Raw genomic sequence first — 21,192 nt, forward strand, 5'->3', positions numbered from 1 at the left:
AACTGACTTGGAATGTAGGAAAATAGTGAGATTTCAGTTTGGAATATAGTATGTGAAATGTGAGGATGCCCATTAGACATGCAAGGTGGCAACTGGATATACAAGTATGAAGTTCAAAAGGAGAGACAAAAGAGAGATCTAAGGTCTAGGATGGAGACATATTTGGGAATTATCAGGATATAAATGATATTTAACACGAGACTGAATGAGATCACTTAGAGGTTAGGATAGATAGATAAAGGTGGAGACAAAGGACTGATCTCTGAGTCACTCTAACATAACAAACTCTGGGAAGTAAGGAGGAATTAGCAAAAGAGACTAACGGGGACTAGCTTGAAATGTTGAAGGAACACTAGGTGAGTGTGATATTCTGGAAACCAAGGGAAGAATGTATTTTAACAAGAACTGTGTCGGGTGCTACCAATAGGCCACGTAAAATGAGGAGTGAGAAAGAAACATGGAATTTGGCAACATGAAATTCATTTATTAGGGACCCTGAAAGCAGTGTCCATGGAATTTTAGGCCAAAGAGAGAACTGGAAAAGAAAAAATTGGAGATATCAAGTCTAGACAATTCTTGAAGATTTTTTTTTTTCTAAATGGAAGAAGTGAAATGGCGTGGTAGCTGGAGTTGAGAGGTATACATTCTGTTTATATACTGATTGAAATGATCCAGTAGAGAGAGAAACTACAATACAGGAGAGAAAGCAGATAATATAAAAATGTCCTTAAGTAGCCAGAGCAAATGAGATCTCGTGACAGAGTTTGGCTGAGCTTGGACCTTGACCATGGTAATAACAGGAGAGAAGGGAGAAGTACTCAGGCACAGATACAAGTAAATGGGCAGATGTGTTGGTGAGAACTTGTGAACCTTCTCTTATGATTGTTTTAACTTTATAGTGAAGTACCTAGAAAGAGACTCAGATGAGAGTGAGACTGGTGCTAGAGTTTGAGAAGAGCAGGGGAAAGAAAATCACAGAGATTGGGACAGAAAATAGAGAAATTATGATTTTTAGGCACCATTAAAGACCCACTTAATGTTAGTATTTATGAATTTAAAGTGAGCCTATTCTGTATAGCTGTGTGTTTTTTCTCCTGCAGTGTTCATCCGCTTTTTATCCTGCAGTGTTCATCCGCATAGTTTGCAGCCACAGACAGGTTAGGGGGAGATTTGGATTTAACCAGAATGTTGGTTTCATGAAGCAAAGAGGAATAATGTGAGAGAGAGGCAAAAGGAGTCTTAAGTTGGCAAAATAATTGATTGTTGTTTTGATTTTGGATTTTAGGCTAGGTAAGTGGAAAAGTGAGGACAGGAAGAGGGTGAAGGACAGTAAAAAATTAGTAGAATCAAGGAATGGAAGGTCCTGACAGGGTTGAAGGACTGTTGGGTTGTAATATTAGAGGAAGTAAGGTGAGACATATTGAGGGATGGGCTGGGCACGGTGGCTTATGCCTGTAATCCCAGCACTTTGGGAGGCCGAAGTGGGCAGATCATGAGGTCAAGGGATCGAGACCATCCTGGCCAACGTGGTGAAACCCTGTCTCTACTAAAAATACAAAAATTCGCTGGGCATGGTGGTGCACACCTGTAGTCCCAGCTACTCCGGAGCCTGAGGCAGGAGAATCGCTTGAACCTGGGAGGTGGAAGTTGCAGTGAGCCAAGATCACGCCATTGTACTCCAGCCTGGCCACAGAGCGAGACTCTGTCTCAAAAAAAAAGAATATTTTTCATATGTTTTAAAAATAGAACAGTTCTTCTTACCACTATACTGGTTTTAGAAAACATGGATGATTACTAACTAGACCCATTATTTCAGTAAGGGCTGCAAAATGGCAATATTCTAATTCTGTCATTCCTTCGTTTACTAGCTAGAATATTTTCCTAAAGAAAAAATTTTCCTCGTCAACTGTTTGTTCACCCTTAGGTACAGTTTGTACAGAAAAGGCAGAATAAATGGATTCTTTCCCTTCATATGATTTTGAGTTATTGAAGTGGTTCTCTGGCATCTCCTAGTGGGTTGTTTTTATTATTATCACCATTATATATTCATCATTTTTAGCATATTTGATGTGTCTTAAATTACTGCACTTATTTTCTTTTCCAAGCTTAAATGTTCTCATCTTTGGCTACTGTTTCAGGATAGCTTCTGAATCCTTTTAACACATCCCCAGTAGTGTTTGATGGTGTCCTACGTTTCTGATATGATATGACATCCCCAGATCATTTTGAACATTTTCTGCCCTATGCATGAAATCAATATTTTCTGTATGGTGCCCTGATTGCTTTAAGTAGGAAATGGTATTTTGAGACCACAGTTATAGTGCTTGTTGCTGTTGGAATGGTTATTGTTGTTAGAGGGTTTTTGTGTGTGTGGACAGAGCTAGGATATATATGTATATATTTTAACAACTTGATTAAGATATAATTCATAACAATACATTTTACCCTTTTAAAATATACAGTTTAATATTTTTAAAAATATATATTCAGCCAGGTGCAGTGGCTCACGCCTGTAATCCCAACACTTTGGGAGGCCAAGGCGGGCGGGTCACAAGGTCAGGAGTTCGAGAATAGCCTGACCAACATGGTGAAACCCCAATTCTACTAAAAATACAAAAATTAGTCTGGCGTGGTGGTGCGCACCTGTAATCCCAGCTACTCAGGAGGCTGAGGCAAGAGAATCACTTGAACTCGGGAGGCAGAGGTTGCAGTGAGCCAAGATCGCACCACTGCACTCCAGCCTGGGCGACAGAGTGAGACTCCGTCTCAAAATAATAATAATATTAATAATAATAATATATATAATTGTATATATATTTTTTCATGGGGTTATGAAACTACCACCACAATGGAATTTTAGAGCATTTCATCACTAAAGGAAACATGGTATTCATATGGGATTGATGGTACGCATCCCCTAGGTCCTGCCCAACCTAATCAACTACTGATCTTTCTGTCTCTATAAATTTGCCTATTCCACACATTTCATATAAATGAAATAATATGTTATGTGACCTTTTTTGACTGACTTCTTTCACTTAGCATGTTTTCAAGGTTCATTCCTATTATAACAGGAAATATATTCTTAACAAAATGAGCATCATGAGTTCATACTGTTGTTTCCAATGTTAAAAATTTTAGCCAGGTGCGGTGGCTCACGCCTGTAATCCCACCACTTTGGAAGTCCAAGGCGGGTGGATCACGAGGTCAGGAGATCAAGACCATCCTGGCAAACACGGTGAAACCGCGTCTCTACTAAAAAAAAAATACAAAAAATTAGCCAGGCGTGGTGGCAGGCGCCAGTAGTCCCAGCTACTTGGGAGGTTGACGCAGGAGAATGGTGTGAACCCAGGAGGTGGAGCTTGCAGTGAGCTCAGATTGCGCCATTGTACTCCAGCCTGGGCAACAGAGCGAGACTCCATCTCAAAAAAAAAAAAAAAAAAAAAACAATTAAATTATAGAGTTTTAACTTTGGTTTTATTTTGGTAGCTTTTATTTGCTCAATGATCCATCTGTATATCTATATATGTATGTATAAATAAGACAATTTCAGAGCAACATTATTAGTCCTTACAATATTCCTACAGTAAATAATTTTAACATTTCTTTATAGATCTATTTGCTGCTAGGATATATCCCTCTAGAGAAGTACAGTCCAATTATTGAGCTTTAAAGTAACTATAACTAATTTCCATGTGGTTAAGCTGAAAACTTGATACATGATTAGTTTCATTTGTTTTATTTTGCTTCTGGTTTTTAGGTATAGCTTTTGTTTTAACATTTGATCCAATTTAATTTTGTCCTATAATTATGTAAAACACTTACATGGTTGGAAAGTCAGATATACAAAACAAGGTGTATTAAAGTGTACACAAAACAAATACAGAAAATAAAGAGAAGTCTTGGTGTTTATTCTATTTGTGTCTCTACCACCTTTTAGTAACCGTTTTTAAATTGTTAAATTTTTTGGTTTTCCTTCTACTTTTTAATGTAAGCAAATATGCATAAAATGCTAGTTTACTATCCATAATTTTTTTTGTTTTACTTATCCAGCTTTTTCATCGTAAATAAATTTGAGGATTTGGCTTGATAAGCTGAGTGAAAAACTTTTTGGTAATTATAATTTAAATTATATAAATTTTATAGATACTATTGGGAAAATAGGCATCTTTACCACGCTGACTTTTTCTGTCTTTAACTATGGTATTTATTTAAGGTTACTTTTGTGAACCTTAATACATTTTCTTGACTATGCTCTTATACAGCTTTTGTTTGAATTATTCCTATTGTCTTGGAGTTTTTGTCACTTTTGTAAATTGTGAATAAGTTAGTTAAAATGCCACATAGACCTGCTACCACATTTAACACACCTTTCTCCTGATTAAGTGTTTGCTTGGGTGCAACCTTTATTTCCCAGAGTTTCTGAAAGTCTGGTTCTGACAGGTTTTGCCTGTTTGTTTTTTTCATTTCTAGGGAAGGATAGGCCACCAGTCTCATCCCTTGACTTTTTTTCTTTTTTTTTTTTTTGAGACAGAGTCTCACTATGCTGCCCAGGCTAGAGTGCAGTGACTATTCACAGATGCAGTCATGGCACACTGCAGCTTTGAACTCCTATGTTCAAGCAACCTTCCTGCCTCAGCCCCCGCAAATAGCTTGGACTGCAGGTGCATGCCACCGTGCGTAGCTTCATCTCTTTACTCGTAACCTGAATGTTAAAGTGGGTTTCTTGTAGACATATATAGTTGGTTGTTTTGTTTGTTTGTTTGTTTGTTTTTTAAATGCACTCTGACAATCTGTCTTCTAATTGCTGTGTTTGGACCATTTATACTTGGTGTGATTATTTTTGTAGTTGGATTAACATCTACCATTGGCTGGGCATGGTGGCTCATGCCTGTAATCCCAGCACTTTGGGAGGCCGAGGCAGGCAGATCACCTGAGGTCCAGAGTTTAAGACCAACCTGGCGAAACCCCGTCTCTACTGAAAATACAAAAATTAGCCAGGCGTGGTGGCACATGCCTGTAATCCCAGCTGAGGCTGAGGCAGGAGAATCGCTTGAACCCAGGAGGCGGAGACTGCAGTGAGCCAAGATTGTTCCACTGCACTCCAGCCTGGGCAACAGAGTGAGACTCCGTCTCAAAAAAATAAAAAATAAAAAAAAAATAAAAAAACCTGCCATCTGGCCGGGCGCGGTGGCTCAAGCCTATAATCCCAGCACTTTGGGAGGCCGAGGCGGGTGGATCACGAGGTCAGGAGATCGAGACTATCCTGGCTAACATGGTGAAACCCCGTCTCTACTAAAAATACAAAAAATTAGCCGGGCACGGTGGCGGGCGCCTGTAGTCCCAGCTACTTGGGAGGCTGAGGCGGGAGAATGGCGTGAACCCGGGAGGCGGAGCTTGCAGTGAGCCGAGATCACGCCACTGCACTCCAGCCTGGGAGACACAGTGAGACTCCGTCTCAAAAAAAAAAAAAAAAAAAAAAAAAAACCTGCCATCTTCCTAGCTGTTTTCCATTTGCTTCCTATGCAAATAGAAACTTTTTTTATTTCTTTGTTTGGTTTCTTCTCTTCCCTCCTCCTTTGCCTGATTACTACGGTTTTCATTGAGCATTTTATATTATTTCATTTTATCTCCTGTTTACTTTATCATTTATACTTCTTTTAAAAATTTTTAGTGTCACCCTAAAGTTTTCAATATGTATTTTTAACTAATCTAAATTCACTTTTGAAAAATGCTGTACTGCTTCATATGTAGTGCAGGAACCTTACAACATTATTCCCAGTTCCCCCTTCTTCTCCGTTGTTGTGTCACTTGTGATGTCTCTTTCATTCATTTCACTTATCCGTGAGCTATAATCACCTAATAACACTGTTATCATTATAGCCTTCAACAAAAAACATTTATCTTTTAGATCAATTGCTAATAAAAGAACCGAAAGATTTTATCTTACCCTTCATGATTTCGTCTCTGATGCACTTCCTTTCTTTTTTTTTTTTTTTTTTTTTTTTTGAGACGGAGTCTCGCTCTGTCACCCAGGCTGGAGTGCAGTGGCCAGATCTCGGCTCACTGCAAGCTCCGCGTCCTGGATTCACGCCATTCTCCTGCCTCAGCCTCCCGAGTAGCTGGGACTACAGGCGCCCGCCACCTCGCCCGGTTAGTTTTTTGTATTTTTTAGTAGAGACGGGGTTTCACCGGGTTAGCCAGGATGGTCTCGATCTCCTGACCTCGTGATCCGCCCGTCTCGGCCTCCCAAAGTGCTGGGATTACAGGCTTGAGCCACAGCGCCCGGCCTGCACTTCCTTTCTTTATGTAAATCCATGTTTCTGACATATATTGTTTTTCTTCTGACTAAATAACTTTTTAACATTTCTTACAGGGTAGGTCTGCTGGTGATGAATTCCCTTACCTTTTGTTTTGAGAAAGTCTTCATTTCTCCTTCAATTTTGAAGGATAATTTCCCTGAATAGAAAATTCTAGGTTGGTGACTCTTTTTCATTTAATGCGTTAGATATTTCACACCACTTTTTTCTTGCTTATTTGGTTTCTGACAAGAAGTCTGCTGTAATTTTTATCAATGTCATTTTATAGGTAAGGTGTTACTTTTTTCTGGGTTCCTTGAATACCTTTTCTTTTTCTTTTTTTTTTTTTCAGTTTCAATATGATATACACTTTTTTTTGTTTTGTTTTGTTTTGTTTTGTTTTGGTATTTATCCTGCTTAGTGTTCTTTGCGCTTCCTCAATCTGTGGTTTGATGTGTGTCGTTAATTTGAAACATTCATGGACATTATTACTTACAATATTTCATCTGTGTTCTCTTTTTTTCTCCTTTTGGTTTTCTAATTGGGAAAATAGATGTCTATTTAATAGATACATGTTTTGATATTGTCCCATGGTTTGGATGTTCTCGTTTTTCATTCTTTTTCCTCTGTGCACTTTCTTTTGAAGTTTCTATTTTCAGGTTCACTGATTGTTTCCTCTACTGCGTTGAGTTTGTTGATGAGTCCATTGAAGGCATTCTTTCTTTTTGTTAATATGTTTTTTATTTCTAGCATTTCTTTTGATTCTTTCTTATAGCTTGCATTTCTCTGCTTACAGTACCCACCTCTTTTTCTAACTTTGTCATAGAGCACTCAAAATATTAATCATAGTTATTTTAAATTCATTGCACAAACTTTTACTGCACATCTTTTCTTATATAGGTTGTGCTGGGCAATGAAACATCAAACCATATGACCAGTCCCTGCCATAAGTGGTTCACAGTCCTACTTAGACAGATAAATCAGTGGGTGCATTGGCAGAGCGATAAATGCCACAAGATGGTTAAGCTCATGAGATACAGGAGTACAAATAGATCCACATAGAGGGATATCCCAATCAAATGATAAAGTCATTCTTAATCTGATCTCTTTAAGAACAAGAAGGCGTTGGTCAAAAGCAAGAAGGAACTGATGATCAGCAATCAAGAGATAGTTTCTAGGCATGGGAACGTAATATAGAGTAACTTTTAAGGAGCTTTGTATATTTTAAGAAAGCATGTAATTATGTATGGCTGGAGTTTACTTTCAGGGAGTGAAAGATGAAGCTAATGAGGTATTCAGAAACAAAATTATAAAAGTTGTCATTGAAGTAATTTAAGGTAATACCCATGTAACTAATAAGTACAGGTAGCCCTTGAATCTAAAATAAAATACAGTTTTTAAAAAGGACTCCATAAAGAATATAAAAATATCAGCCTGGGCATAGTAGCTCATGTCTATAAGCCTAGCACTTTGGGAGGCCGAGGCAGGCAGATCATTTGAGCCCAAGTGTTCAAGACCAGCCTGGGCAACGTGGCAAAACCCCGTCTTTACCAAAAATATATAAATTAGCCAGGCATGGTGGTGCATGCCTGTGGTCCCAGCTACTTGGGAGGCTGAGATGGGAGAATCACTTGAACCTCGGAGATCAAGGCTGCAGCGAGCCATGCGCTTCTCCAGCTTGGGCAACAGAGTGAGACCCTGTTCCCAAAACAAAACAAAAAAAAGAATATAAACATATCTAAGATTTTCCAGTTTTATTTTGTTGATTCTTAAACATTATACACCAATTCCACACTCTCTTTTCCTTTCCTATTTCCACATACCTCAGTTTCTCTGTTACCATAAGCCAATAAATTTTGGGCAAGGGGAGAAAAAATAAATTTAAACAGAGGAGTATTACTTAAGATGCATTTTATAAGGATAGAATTCTCGATTAAATCCTAAATTTATTTTAAAATTGGTTTTAAAGGATATTGTTGCGACAACTAGGGAAGTATGAATAGAAATAATATATTTTATTGTACTAATGTTTAATATCTTTGCTGTGATAATGGCACTGTGTTTATGTAGGAGACTTCTTAGTTTTTGGAGGTCATTCTGAAAGAGTTAAGTGTGACGTTTGTGTACATGTTTTTAGAGAATGAAAGAGAGGTAGAAAAATGTGGCAATTGCTGAGTATAGGTTAAGGGTTTTAGAAGTATTCTTTGTACTAATCTTTCAACGTTTTTGTAGTTCGAGTTTTGTGTTGTTTTTGTTTTTGTTTGAGACAGTCTTGCTGTGTTGCCCAGGCTGGAGTGCACTGGCGCGATCTAGGCTCACTGCAACCTCCGCCTCCCGGGTTCAAGCGATTCTCCTGCCTCAGCCTCCCAAGTAACTACAGGATTACAGGCGCCTGCCACCACACCTGACTAATTTTTTGTATTTTTAGTAGAGGTGGGGTTTCACTGTGTTGGCCAGGCCGGTCTTGAACTCCTGACCTTGTGATCCGCCTACCTCGGCCTCCCAAAGTGCTGGAATTACAGGTGTGAGTCACTGTGCCCGGCCTCGAGTTTTTAAAAGCAATAAATTTTGGAGGAAAATTTTTAGAATATATACATACAAGTATGTTTAGAGTGAACTAGAGAAAAGGAAAGTAGGAGGCAGTTAGACTGTTTCATGAAGCGTCAACTCCCTGTCTAAAGAAAAAGTTTTCTTAATGGAGAGCTCTGTGACTTAATGTTTAACTAACATGAATGGGAGCTTCCTTCTCAAACATATGGGCCCTAAGAGAGAAGTAGAAATTTTAAGAGATAAAATATAAGACACTTAGATGGTCAGTTTAAGGGATAGATCACCCTATTCTTAGGAATTATACATAAGAGAAAGTAGAGAAAATGACAACAAAAAGGTGCAAGAAAATTTCCTAGAAGAGAACAATAAATATACGGATTGCAGTGACCATATGTCCATGATATACATTGACCAAAAGCTCAGTGCGATTAATGAGAAAAACCCACACCAACTATCAGAAACTAACACGAGAAGAAAGGCCAAAAACTTTCTACAGAGGAAAAAAAAAGTTGGAATGATCTAGAAGTAGAATGTCAATATACAGCAACACTAGAAGTCACTGGAGCCGCAAAGTGAAGTCACATTGCTTTAAATTTCTGAGGAAAAATTGTTTTTCTGAGAAGCCTATAGTTAGCCAAATTATTATTTGAGTATGAGAGTAGAATAAAAATATTTTCAAACATGCCAGCCAAATTAAAGAGAGAACAAAGTAAAGAAGCTTTTGAGAAATTAAATTTTTGATTTCTGTAGGTTGCAACTGTCTTTGGCAACTTTAGATCCCAGATAGAACGGTACCCACAGAGTTTAATGCTGTTCTTCCAGCCATCAGTGGGTGCGAATGTCCAGCCCTTATATCCTTCTTTCATGTGTCATTGGCCCTTTTCCCTTGTGATTTAAACATGTGTTGCAAAGTGGTGTGGTAGGACCTAGAATCCGGGAACCCATGGAAATAGTGGAGAGAAGACTAGGAAGGAGTTGGGGGTGGGGGAGAAAATAGTGTTGTTGTCCACCACAGAGCCATATCCCCAGTCTGTGAGTTAGTTCATGCTAACTAGAGAATTTCTGCCTTGAGAAACGCTGCCAGGTGTACAGCTTTCAATGAGTTTTAGTTTTTTGGCAAAATGTGGATTCAAGCAAGAGGACTGTTAAAAAATATATATTATTATGTAGATATGCAAGTTGCTGTAAGCATTTTAACTGTATCAGAGCTCACTTCAGGAGGGAATTATGCATGATAGTCCAAAAACTAAACAAATTGATATGCCTGGAAGTAAGTTCTCTGCAGAGGAAAGAAAAATAACATTTATTACGAATATAACATTTAGTTTGTGAATTTGTTCCTAAAGTATTTCCTCAATTAGCTTAAAGTTGAGTTCCTCCAGTATACTGAATTCTGTCTTTTCTGAGGCCTTACCAATTGCTACTGCTTTGCTTGTAATGCTATCCCACCCCAACTCCATCCTAGCTAATTTACTTGACTTTAAACTGTTATCCTAATCCTAACTTTATTTGCAAGGTATTTTTGAGCCCCATGACAAAATAAACTGAAGGACTTCTCAAAAGTTTATTGTAATGAGGGGACTTTGGGTTTCTCCTTAGGGATGTAAACAGCTGGAAGGAGCTTTGCTTCAATCATTACAACAAGGAAACTACAAACTTCTACCCTACAACAAGGAAATGGACAGACTACAAAATAACTTTTCTAGAACCCATCAGAGAACTGAGGTCACAGGGCAACCAAGTAATCTTAAATCTGGGGAAAGAAAGATGCCAGCTGAGAGAAACAGGACTCAAGCTTTACTTACCTGGGATGGACTCTGCCAGACACCATATAAGCCAGTAAGAAAATACAGCTATAAGTTTTTAAACAAATTTTTAAAGTGTGAATGTCAGCTAATGAAAGTGTAAAACTACTGGGGGATTTGCAAAATTAGAGAGGTGGGGGTTCAATCTCTTGTAGGCTTTTCCTCTTGGAATCCCAGCGGCACTCATAGGGAAGATGGGGGTGAATCCTGAGAAGCCTTTCCTTGTGGTGCTAGCTGGGGGAGGGCAACAGCAGCCCAAACCCATCTTCCCTATCACTGCATAATGAAGAGCAGCAAAAACAGTTGCCTTAGGAGACTTGTAGAAAGCTACTGCAGTATAGGAAAGGGACCTGAAAAAAAGTACTATCTCTGAGAATAGGGGAGGAATATGCTCTAGGCCTAGCACTACAGCTGGCAGAGTGGCAAAAGCACTTGTGAAAGCCACATCCCCAAGACTTAGGGATATGGTGTCTGCCTAAGACTGAGACTTAGTGAGATCATAAGAGAATGCTTTCCCTCCATCTACTCAACCCCCACCAAAATAACAAGAATCAAATAGAAGCAATAGTAGAATACAGCTAGGAAGCTTGCAAGAGAGATTCTCTCTGAGGAGCAGCACAAATGGAACACCCAAAACTAAGGGAGAAAAGTGCATTGAGAAAACAACCATGGGAAATCAACCCTTACCTTAAACACAGATATTATTAGAGGATATTATTGAAGCCTGTGGTACACTCAGTGTAACCATAGCAATGACAAACCTCAAACTCTGTCCAGCTATTGAATAGATCAGCATAACCCCCCACGTTAAAAACCTAGCAGAAGGGAAGGCATACTCATGTAAACTTCTTAATCGTCATATCTACTGTACTACCCAAGATGTACAGCCTTCACCGAAGATTATGAGGCATGTAAAAAGGCAAGAAGAAAAAGAAAAAACATACTTCAAAGAGACAAAGCAATAATCATAATTGACTTAGTTATGACATAGATATTGCAACAACCCAACAGGAATTTAAGATAACTATGACTAATATGAAATGGACCTGATGGGTAATTGCAGCAGAGATGGAAGAAAAGTATTTAAATAAATCATGGCTGAGAATTTTCCAAGTTAGTGACAGCAAACCATAGGTCCAAGAAGCTCAGAGATAAATACCAAAACAAAAATTTAAAACACATCTAAACATATTATATTTAAACTGCTGGAAACTAAAAATAAGAGGAAAATCTTGAAGATAACAAGAAAAAAAATTGTCTATTGAGGAACAAGAATAAGAATTACGTTTAGCAGATCTATTATCAGAGACCATGCAAGCAAGAAGACAAGGGAGAATCATTTTTAAAGTGCAGAAAAAAAAGCTGTCAATCCAGGATTTCACACCAAGCAAAAATATCCCTTCAAAATGAAGGTGGGGGGGTGGTGGTGGCATCATCAAGATGGTGGTATAGGAAGACTTGGACCCTTTCTCACCTTCCCAAAATACTAATTCAGCAACAATTCACAGACAAATTCTGTTTGTGAGAAATCAGAAACTAATCGTAAAGGCTGTTGTATCCTGGAAGAACATGAAACAAGACTAGGGAAGCTAGTACGAAGATTCAGGATACCCTGTTGCTAGAGATACTGCCCCTGGTACAGTACCATACAGTCAGGAAGAGATGCCCTAACTCATCCAGGGGAGAGAAGGAGTTGGTTTGTGCAACCAGTACTCCATCTTTTCTTTACGAGCTCCCCAGAGAATTGGCTGAAAAATTCACTAGAAGGATTCAACATCAGACTAAATAAAGCAGAAGAAAGGATTAGCAAACTGGAAGACAAGCCATTAGAAATAATTCAGTCAGGGGAGTGATAATAAAAAATAATGAAAAAGAGTGAAGAAGGCTTAAGTTGGTTGTAGAATACCATCAAGCAGACTAATATATACATTATGGGAATCTCAGGAGAAAATAGAGAAAAAGGACCGGAAAGCTTGTTTTAAAAATAATGGCTGAAAACTCCCCAAAGCTGGGGAAGGAAATAAACATCCAGATTCAGGAAGCACAAAGGACACAAAATAAAATGAAACAAACCCATACCAAGATGCATTATAGCAAATTGTCAAAAGTCAAAGACAGAATTTTGAAAGCAGCAAGAGAAAAGCAGCTTATCACATACAAGGGAACATCCATAGGGCTATTAAGGGATATTTTTCAGCAGAAACTTTGCAGGCCAGAACAGAGTAGAATGATATATTCAAAGAGCTGAAAGATCAAACAGACAAAACAAAACAAACAACAATAGCAAAAAATCCCTGCCAACCAGGAATACCATACTTGGCAAAACTATCCTTTAAAAATGATGATGAGAGAAAGACTTTCCCAAACCAAAGCTGAGGAAATTCATCACCACTAGACCTGCCTTATAAAGAATGCCAAAGGGAGTTTTCAAATAGAAACGAAAAAACACCAAACAGCAAAAAGACAGTATGGAAAAGTATGAAGCTCATTGATAAAGGTAAATATATATGTAAACACAGAATACTGCATTACCATAATTGTAGTGGGTAAATAACTTTTAATTCTACTATAAAAGTTAAAAGACGAAAGTATTAAAAATAGATATGAAATACGTTAAAAGATACACTGTGAATAGATGTGAATTGTGACAATTATAACAAAATTTGGGCAGAAGAATTTAAAATGCAGAGTTTTTGTATGTGATTGAAGTTAAGTTTGTTACCAGCTTTAAAAAGACTATTATATCTATATTTTATGTAAGCCCCACACTAACCACATATGCCAGAAAGTACCCATAGAGGCTACACAAAAGAGAAAGAAGTCAAAGCATATCAATACAAAAAACTAACAAAACACAAAGGGAGACTGCAACAGTGGAAAAGATGAAGGAAGAAGACTAACATAAAGCAACTAACAAAATAGCAATAGTAAGTTCTTCCCTAGCAATAATTGTAGTAAATGCACATTAAACTCCCCAATCAACAAACATAGAGTTGCTGAATGGATATATAAACAAGACCCAACTATATGCTGTCTACAAGAAGCTCACTTCAGATCTTAAGGGTACACATAGGCTGAAGGTGCAGGATGGAAAAAGATTATCCATGCAAATGGTAACCAAAAGAGAGCAGAGTAGCTGTACGTATATCAGATAAAATAGGATTTAAGTAAAAAATTGTCACAAGAGACAAGGAAGCACATTTTATAATGATAATAGGGTCAACCCACTGGGACCATAGAATGATTATAAATATATATGCACCCAACACCAGGATATCTAATATGTAAAAGAAACATTGGCAAAATTGAAGGGAGAAATATACAGCAATGCAATATAATAGGAGACTTTAATATCCCACTTTCTGTCCATTAATAATGGACAGAACTTCCTGACAGATCAGTAAGGAAACATTTGACTTGAATAACACTGTAGACCTGATGGATCTAATAGACATATACAGAACTTTTTTTTTTTTTTTTTTTTTTTTTAAGATGGGTCTTGCTCTGTCACCCAGGCTGGAGTGCAGTGGCATTGATCTCGGCTCACTGCAACCTCTGCCTCCTGGGTTCAAGTGATTATCCTACCTCAGCCTCCCGAGTAGCTGAGATTACAGGCATCCACCACCATGCCTGGCTAATTTTTGTATTTTTAGTAGAGACAGGGTTTCAACATGTTATCCAGGCTGGTCTCGAACTCCTGACCTCAGGTGATCCGCCTGCCTCGGCCTCCCAAAGTGCTGGGATTACAGGCATGAGCCACCGTGCCTGGCCATATACAGAACTTTCTACCCAACAGCTGTAGAATATATATTATTTTTCTCTACACATGGAGGTTTCTCCATAATGCATCACATATTAGATCACAAAACAAATGTTAAAAATGTTTAAAATATCTAAGTCATACCAAATATCTTTTCTGACCCCAGTAGAATGAAACCAGAAATAAATATAACAAGGAAAACCAAGAAATCCACAAACATATTGAAACGAACAGAATCTTGAATAACCATTGGGTCAAAGGAGAAATAAAAAATGAAATTAGAAAATATCTTGAGGCAAACAAAAACATAACATACCAAAACTTATAAATTGCAGCAAAAGCAGTACTGAGAGGTAAATTCGTATGGATAAGCTCTTACATTGATAAAAGAAGAAAGATCTCAAATAAACAACTAACTTTACATCTCAAGGAACTAGAATCAGAAGAGCAAACTAAGTCCAAAGTTAGCAGAAGGAAGGAAATAAAGGAAATGAAAGCATAAATAAATTAAATAGAAAAGTGATAGAAACTAATAGCTGGTATTTTGGGCTGGGCGCGGTGGCTCGCGCCTGTAATCCCAGCACTTTGGGAGGCCAAGGCAGGTGGATCACGAGGTCAGGAGACTGAGACCATCCTGGCTAACACGGTGAAACCCCGTCTCTACTAAAAATATTTTTAAAAAATTAGGCGTGGTGGCGGGTGCCTGTAGTCCCAGCTACTTGGAAGGCTGGGGCAGGAGAATGGTGTGAACCTGGGAGGCAGAGCTTGCAGTGAGCCGAGATGGCGCCACTGCACTCCAGCCTGGGCGGCAGAGCGAGACTCTGACTCAAAAAAAAAAAAAAAGAAAAGAAAGAAAAGAAACTAACAGTTGGTATTTTGAAAAGATAAATTGACAAACCCTTACCTAAACTATGAAAAAAATAGAGAAGACTCAAATAAATAACATCAGAATTGAAAGACGAGACAATATAACTGATGCCACAGAAATAAAAAGGATCTTAAGAAAAAACTATGTACAGCTGATGCCACAGAAGTAAAAAGGATCTTAAGAAAAAACTGTGAACAATTATATGTCAACAAACTGGATAACCTAGAATAAATAAATAAATTCCTAGAAACATACAAACTACCAAGATTAGATCACGAAAAAATATTATAAAAAGTCTGAACAGACCTATAACTAGTGTGGAAACTGAATCAGGAGTCAAAAACCTCCTAACGGCAGAGGCCTGGACCACACAGCTTCACTGGTGAATTCAACCAAACATTTAAAGATGAATTAATAGAAATCCTTCTCAAAATCTTTCAGAATATTGAAGAGGAGGGACCAGTTCCATACTCATCTTACGAGGCCAGCATTATCCTGATACCAAAGCAAGACAGAGACACAGGAAAACTGCAGGGCAATATTCCTGGTGAGTACAGATGCAAAAGTCCCCAACAAAATACTAGAACACCATATCCAACAGTACGTTAAAAGGACATACACAATGACTAAGTGGGAGATAAAATAGAATAATAAAAAATGTGCAATTAAACGAAACCAAAGGAGAAAAGTGGGGGAAGGAGAGCGAAAAAGAACAAAGGAGCAAATAGAAAACAGCTAAGAAGATGATACCTCTTAATCCAGCTGTATCAGTAATCAATTTTAATATCATTCTGAATGCACCAGTTACAGATAGAGCTTATCACATTGAATAAAAGAGCAAGATTCATCTAAATGCTGTTTTACAAGAAACCCATTTTAACTACCAGACTACAAGGTGGAGTAGCCTAAGATACCCATTTTAAATATAAAGATAAATAAGTGTATTAAAAGCAAATGACATAGGAAAAACTACCACAAAATACTAACCAAAAAAACAAAAAAACAAAACCAGGAAACAACTTTAATATTAGACAAAGTTAGGCCGGGCGCGGTGGCTCAAGCCTGTAATCCCAGCACTTTGGGAGGCCGAGACGGGCGGATCACGAGGTCAGGAGATCGAGACCATCCTGGTGAACATGGTGAAACCCCGTCTCTACTAAAAAATACAAAAAACTAGCCGGGCGAGGTGGCGGCGCCTGTAGTCCCAGCTACTCGGGAGGCTGAGGCAGGAGAATGGCGTGAACCCGGGAGGCGGAGCTTGCAGTGAGCTGAGATCCGGCCACTGCAACTCCAGCCCGGGCGACAGAGCCAGACTCCGTCTCAAAAAAAAAAAAAAAAAAAAAAAATATTAGACAAAGTTTAGAACAAGGGATTTAATCAGGGATGAAGAAACATAATGCTCTAGGAGTTAGTAAGAAGACACAACAATCATAAATGTGTATGCAGCTAACAGCACAGCTTCAAGATACATGAGGCAAAAACTGACAACTGAAAGGAGAAATAGACACATGCACAATTATAGTTGGGGACTTAAAACTCTTTCAGGAATCAATAGAACATGAAAGCAGAATATCAGAAAGGTTACAGAAGACTCCAAAACAACATTATCAACCAACATTCAAGTATTGAATGTCAACTTTTTCAGTGTTCAAATGTCAATGACGTGTATAGAACACTCTAAACAACAGCAGAATACATGTCTTCCTCAAGTGCACATAGACATTCACCAACATAGATCATATTTGGGGCCATAATAGAAATCTCAAGAATTTTAAAGACATAAAAGTCATTCAAGGTCTATTCTCAGAACATAGCAGAATAAAACTAGAAGTGAAGAACAAAAAGGTATCTGGAAAATCTCCAGATATTTCAAAATTAAACACACTTCTAAATAGTCCATGAGTCAAAGAAGAAACATTATAGGAAATTAAAAAATAATTTGAAAGAAAATGGAAATACAGCACACCAAAATATGTGGGAAGCAGCTAAATTAGTGCTTAGAGGGAAGTTTGTTGCATTAAATTATATAAATTAGAAAAATCATTACTACACTTCTGCCTTAACAAACTAGAGGAAAAAAAAGCAAACTAAACTCAAAACAAACAAAAGGAAGGGGATAGTAAAGATTACAGCATAATTCAGTACAATTTGAAACCAAAAATAATGGAGAAAAATCAGTGAACTAAAAGCTCGTTCTTTGAAAAGCTCAATAAAAGTTGAAAAAAAGAAACAAATTGCTAATATCAGGAATGAAAGATAGGGTGTCACACTCACCCCCACAGATTTGAAAAGGATAATAAAAGAATACTGCAAACAACTCCATACCTGTGAATTTGACAACTTAGATGAATGAGCAAATTTTTTGAAAGACATAAACTACCAAAATTCAGACAAGAAATAACTTGAATAGTTATATAGCTATTCATGAAATTGAATTTGTGATTTAAAAACTTCCAAAATGGAAACTCCACAACCAGATAATTTCCCAGGTGAAATACTAAACATCTACGGAAGAAATTCTAATGATTCCATACAAACTTTTCCAGAATGCAGAAGAGGAGGAACACTTTTCAACTCATTTTATGAGGCCAGCTTTGCTCAGATACCAAAGCCAAAGATATTACAAGAAAACTACAGACTAGTATTCCTCATGGAGTTAGAAACAAAAATCCTCAACAGGCCGGGCGCGGTGGCTCAAGCCTGTAATCCCAGCACTTTGGGAGGCCGAGATGGGCGGATCATGAGGTCAGGAGATCGAGACCATCCTGGCTAACACGGTGAAACCCCGTCTCTACTAAGAAATACAAAAAATAGCCGGGCGAGGTGGCAGCGCCTGTAGTCCCAGCTACTCGGGAGGCTGAGGCCGGAGAATGGCGTGAACCCGGGAGGCGGAGCTTGCAGTGAGCTGAGATCCGGCCACTGCACTCCAGCCTGGGCGACAGCGCGAGACTCCGTCTCAAAAAAAAAAAAAAAAAAAAAAAAAAAAAAAATCCTCAACAGTATATGGGTGAATTGAATCTAGCAATATAAAAAAAGTATATCACAATAGGGTTCACCTTGGGAATATGAGATGAATTTCCAGTTCATCCTTTGAAAATCAATTACTATAGTTGACTGTAATAAGAGAATAAACATGACTGTTATCTCAGTAGATGCAGAAAAGCACTTAACAAAAGTCAACATTCATTCATGTTAACAACAAAAAACAAAGCAACTCCTCAGCAAACTAGGAATTGAAGGGAATAACCTTTACTAAAGGGCATCTTCAGAAAACCTAGAACTACATTACAGTTAATGGTGAGATACTGAATGCTTTATCACTAAGACTGGGAACAATGCAAGAATGTCCTCTCTTACTACTATTATAATAGTCACTATTGTACTGGAAGTTCTAGCCAGTGCAATAAGGGAAAAGAAGTACATAAAAGACATAAAGATTGAAAAGGAAGGAATATAACTGTTTCTATTTCAGACAACATAATTAAGTAGAAAATGCCAAAGAATCTACAATAAACCTCTTATGTAGTACAGTTAAATTAATGTGTCATATTCTACATTCTATTTTAGATTCCACCTCCCAGAATTCACATCCTGGTTGAATTCTATTTGTATACAGTAAAATTCACTTTGTTTTTATGCCAATATTTTGTTCCGTTTTATATATAGGCTGGTTCCATATTTTTGGAATTGCAAATCATGCTGCTATAAACATGCATGTGCAAGTATATTTTTCCTATAATGACTTCTTTTCCTTTGGGTAAATACCAGGAGTGGGATTGCTGGATGAAATGGTAGATATACTTTTAGTTCTTTAAGGAATCGCCACACTGTTTTCCATAGTGGTTGTACTAGTTTACATTCCTACCAACAGTATGAAAGTGTTCCCTTTTCACCACATCCATGCCAACATTTATTATTTTTTGATTTTTTGATTATGGCCATTCTTCCAGGAGTAAAATATCATATGGTGGTATGGTTTGCATTTCCCTGATAATCAGTGATGTTGAGTATTTTTTCATATGTTCGTTGGCCATCCGTATGTCTTCTTTTGAGAATTGTCTATTTATGTCCTAGCCCACTTTTTGATGGGATTGTTTTTTTCTTGCTGATTTGTTTGAGTTCCTTGTAGATTCTGAGTATTAATCCTTTGTTGGATGTATAGACTGCAAAGATTTTCTCCCATTCTGTGGGTTACTTTGCTGATTATTTTGCTGTGCAGACGCTTTTTAGTTTAATTAAGTCCCATCTGTTTATCTTTGTTTTTGTTGTGTTTGCTTTTGGGTTCTTGGTCATAAAGTCTTTGCCTAAGCCAATGTCTGTGAGGGTTTTTTGAATGTTATCTTCTAGAAATTTTATGGTTTCAGGCCGGGCGCGGTGGCTCAAGCCTATAATCCCAGCACTTTGGGAGGCCGAGACGGGCGGATCACGAGGTCAGGAGATCGAGACCATCCTGGCTAACACGGTGAAACCCCGTCTCTACTAAAAATTACAAAAAACTAGCCGGGCGAGATGGCAGGCGCCTGTAGTCCCAGCTACTCGGGAGGCTGAGGCAGGAGAATGACGTAAACCCGGGAGGCGGAGCTTGCAGTGAGCTGAGATCCGGCCACTGCACCCCCAGCCTGGGCGGCAGAGCAAGACTCCGTCTCAAAAAAAAAAAAAAAAAAAAAAGAAATTTTATGGTTTCAGGTCTTAGATTTAAGTCTTTGATCCATCTTGAGTTGATTTTTGTATAAGGTGAGAGATGAGGATCCAGAGGATCCAGTTTCATTTTTCCTTTTTTTTTTTTTTTTTTTTTTTTTTTTGAGATGGAGTCTCTGTTGCCCAGGCTGGAGTGCAGTGGCGTGATCTTGGCTCACTGCAACCTCTGCCTCTCAGGTTCACGCCATTCTTCTGCCTCAGCCTCCCAAGTAGCTGGGACTACAGGTGCCCGTCACCACGCCTGGCTAATTTTTTTGTATTTTTAGTAGAGACGGGGTTTTACCTTGTTAGCCAGGATGGTCTCTAGCTCCTGACCTCGTGATCCACCCGCCTTGCCCTCCCAAAGTACTGGGATTGTAGGAGTGAGCCACCATGCCCGGCCCCAGTTTCATTCTTCTACATATGGCTTGCCAATTATCCTGAAACCATTTGTCAAATAGGGTTTCCTTTTCTCACTTTATGTCTTTGTTTGTTTGGTCGAAGATATGTTGACTGTAAGTATTTGGCTTTATCTCTGGGTTTTCTATTCGGTTCCATTCGTCTGTATGCCTGTTTTTATAACATTACCATGCTGTTTTGGTGACTATGGTCTTATAGTTCGAAGTCAAATAATGTAATGCCTCCAGATTTGTTCTTTTTGCTTAGTCTTGCTTTGGCTGTGGGCTCTTTTTTGGTTCCATATGAATTTTAGGATTGTTTTTTCTAGTTCTGCCTAGATTGATGGTGGTATCTTGATGGGAATTGTGTCAAATTTGTAGATTGCTTTTGGCAGTATGGTCATTTTCACAATATTGATTCTACCCATCCATGAGCACAGGATGTGTTTCCATTTGTTTGTGTTATCTGATTTCTTTCAGCAGTGTTTTGTAGTTTTCCTTACAGAGGTCTTTTACCTCCTTGGTTAAGTACATTCCTAAGTAGTTTATTTTTTTGGCAGCTATTGTAAAAGGGGTTGAGTTCTTGATTTGATTCTCAGCTTAGTTGCTGTTGGCATATAGCAGGGCTACTGATTTGTGTACATTATTTCGTGTCCTGAAACTGCCGAATTCAATTGCCAGTTCTAGGAGCTTTTGGGATGAATCGTTAGGGTTTTCTAGGTATACAATCATGTCAGCAGCAGCAACAGTGTGACTTCCTGTTTACCAATTTGGATGCCCTTTATTTCTTTCTCTTGTCTGATTGCTGTGGCTAGGGAAAAGTATGGATTTAACT

The 21,192-nt window shown here is 38.2% G+C and overlaps 1 protein-coding gene across 2 annotated transcripts in view; it reads left to right on the forward strand.

Annotated features, from left to right (window-relative positions):
• ZNF569 (zinc finger protein 569) overlaps nt 1-21,192 on the forward strand; it is a 69,270-nt gene that overhangs the window by 6,808 nt on the left and 41,270 nt on the right. The window contains exon 5 of one of the 2 annotated variants that reach the window (XM_025366393.1): nt 10,449-10,688. The exons of the other annotated variant lie outside the window; for it this stretch is intronic. Coding sequence (XP_025222178.1) covers nt 10,660-10,688 — 29 coding nt within the window. The 5' untranslated portion in view covers nt 10,449-10,659. The remainder of the gene's footprint in view (nt 1-10,448; nt 10,689-21,192) is intronic. 2 annotated transcript variants of the gene reach the window in all.

Source organism: Theropithecus gelada, chromosome 19 (assembly GCF_003255815.1).
Source record: "Theropithecus gelada isolate Dixy chromosome 19, Tgel_1.0, whole genome shotgun sequence".
NCBI lineage: Eukaryota > Metazoa > Chordata > Mammalia > Primates > Cercopithecidae > Theropithecus > Theropithecus gelada.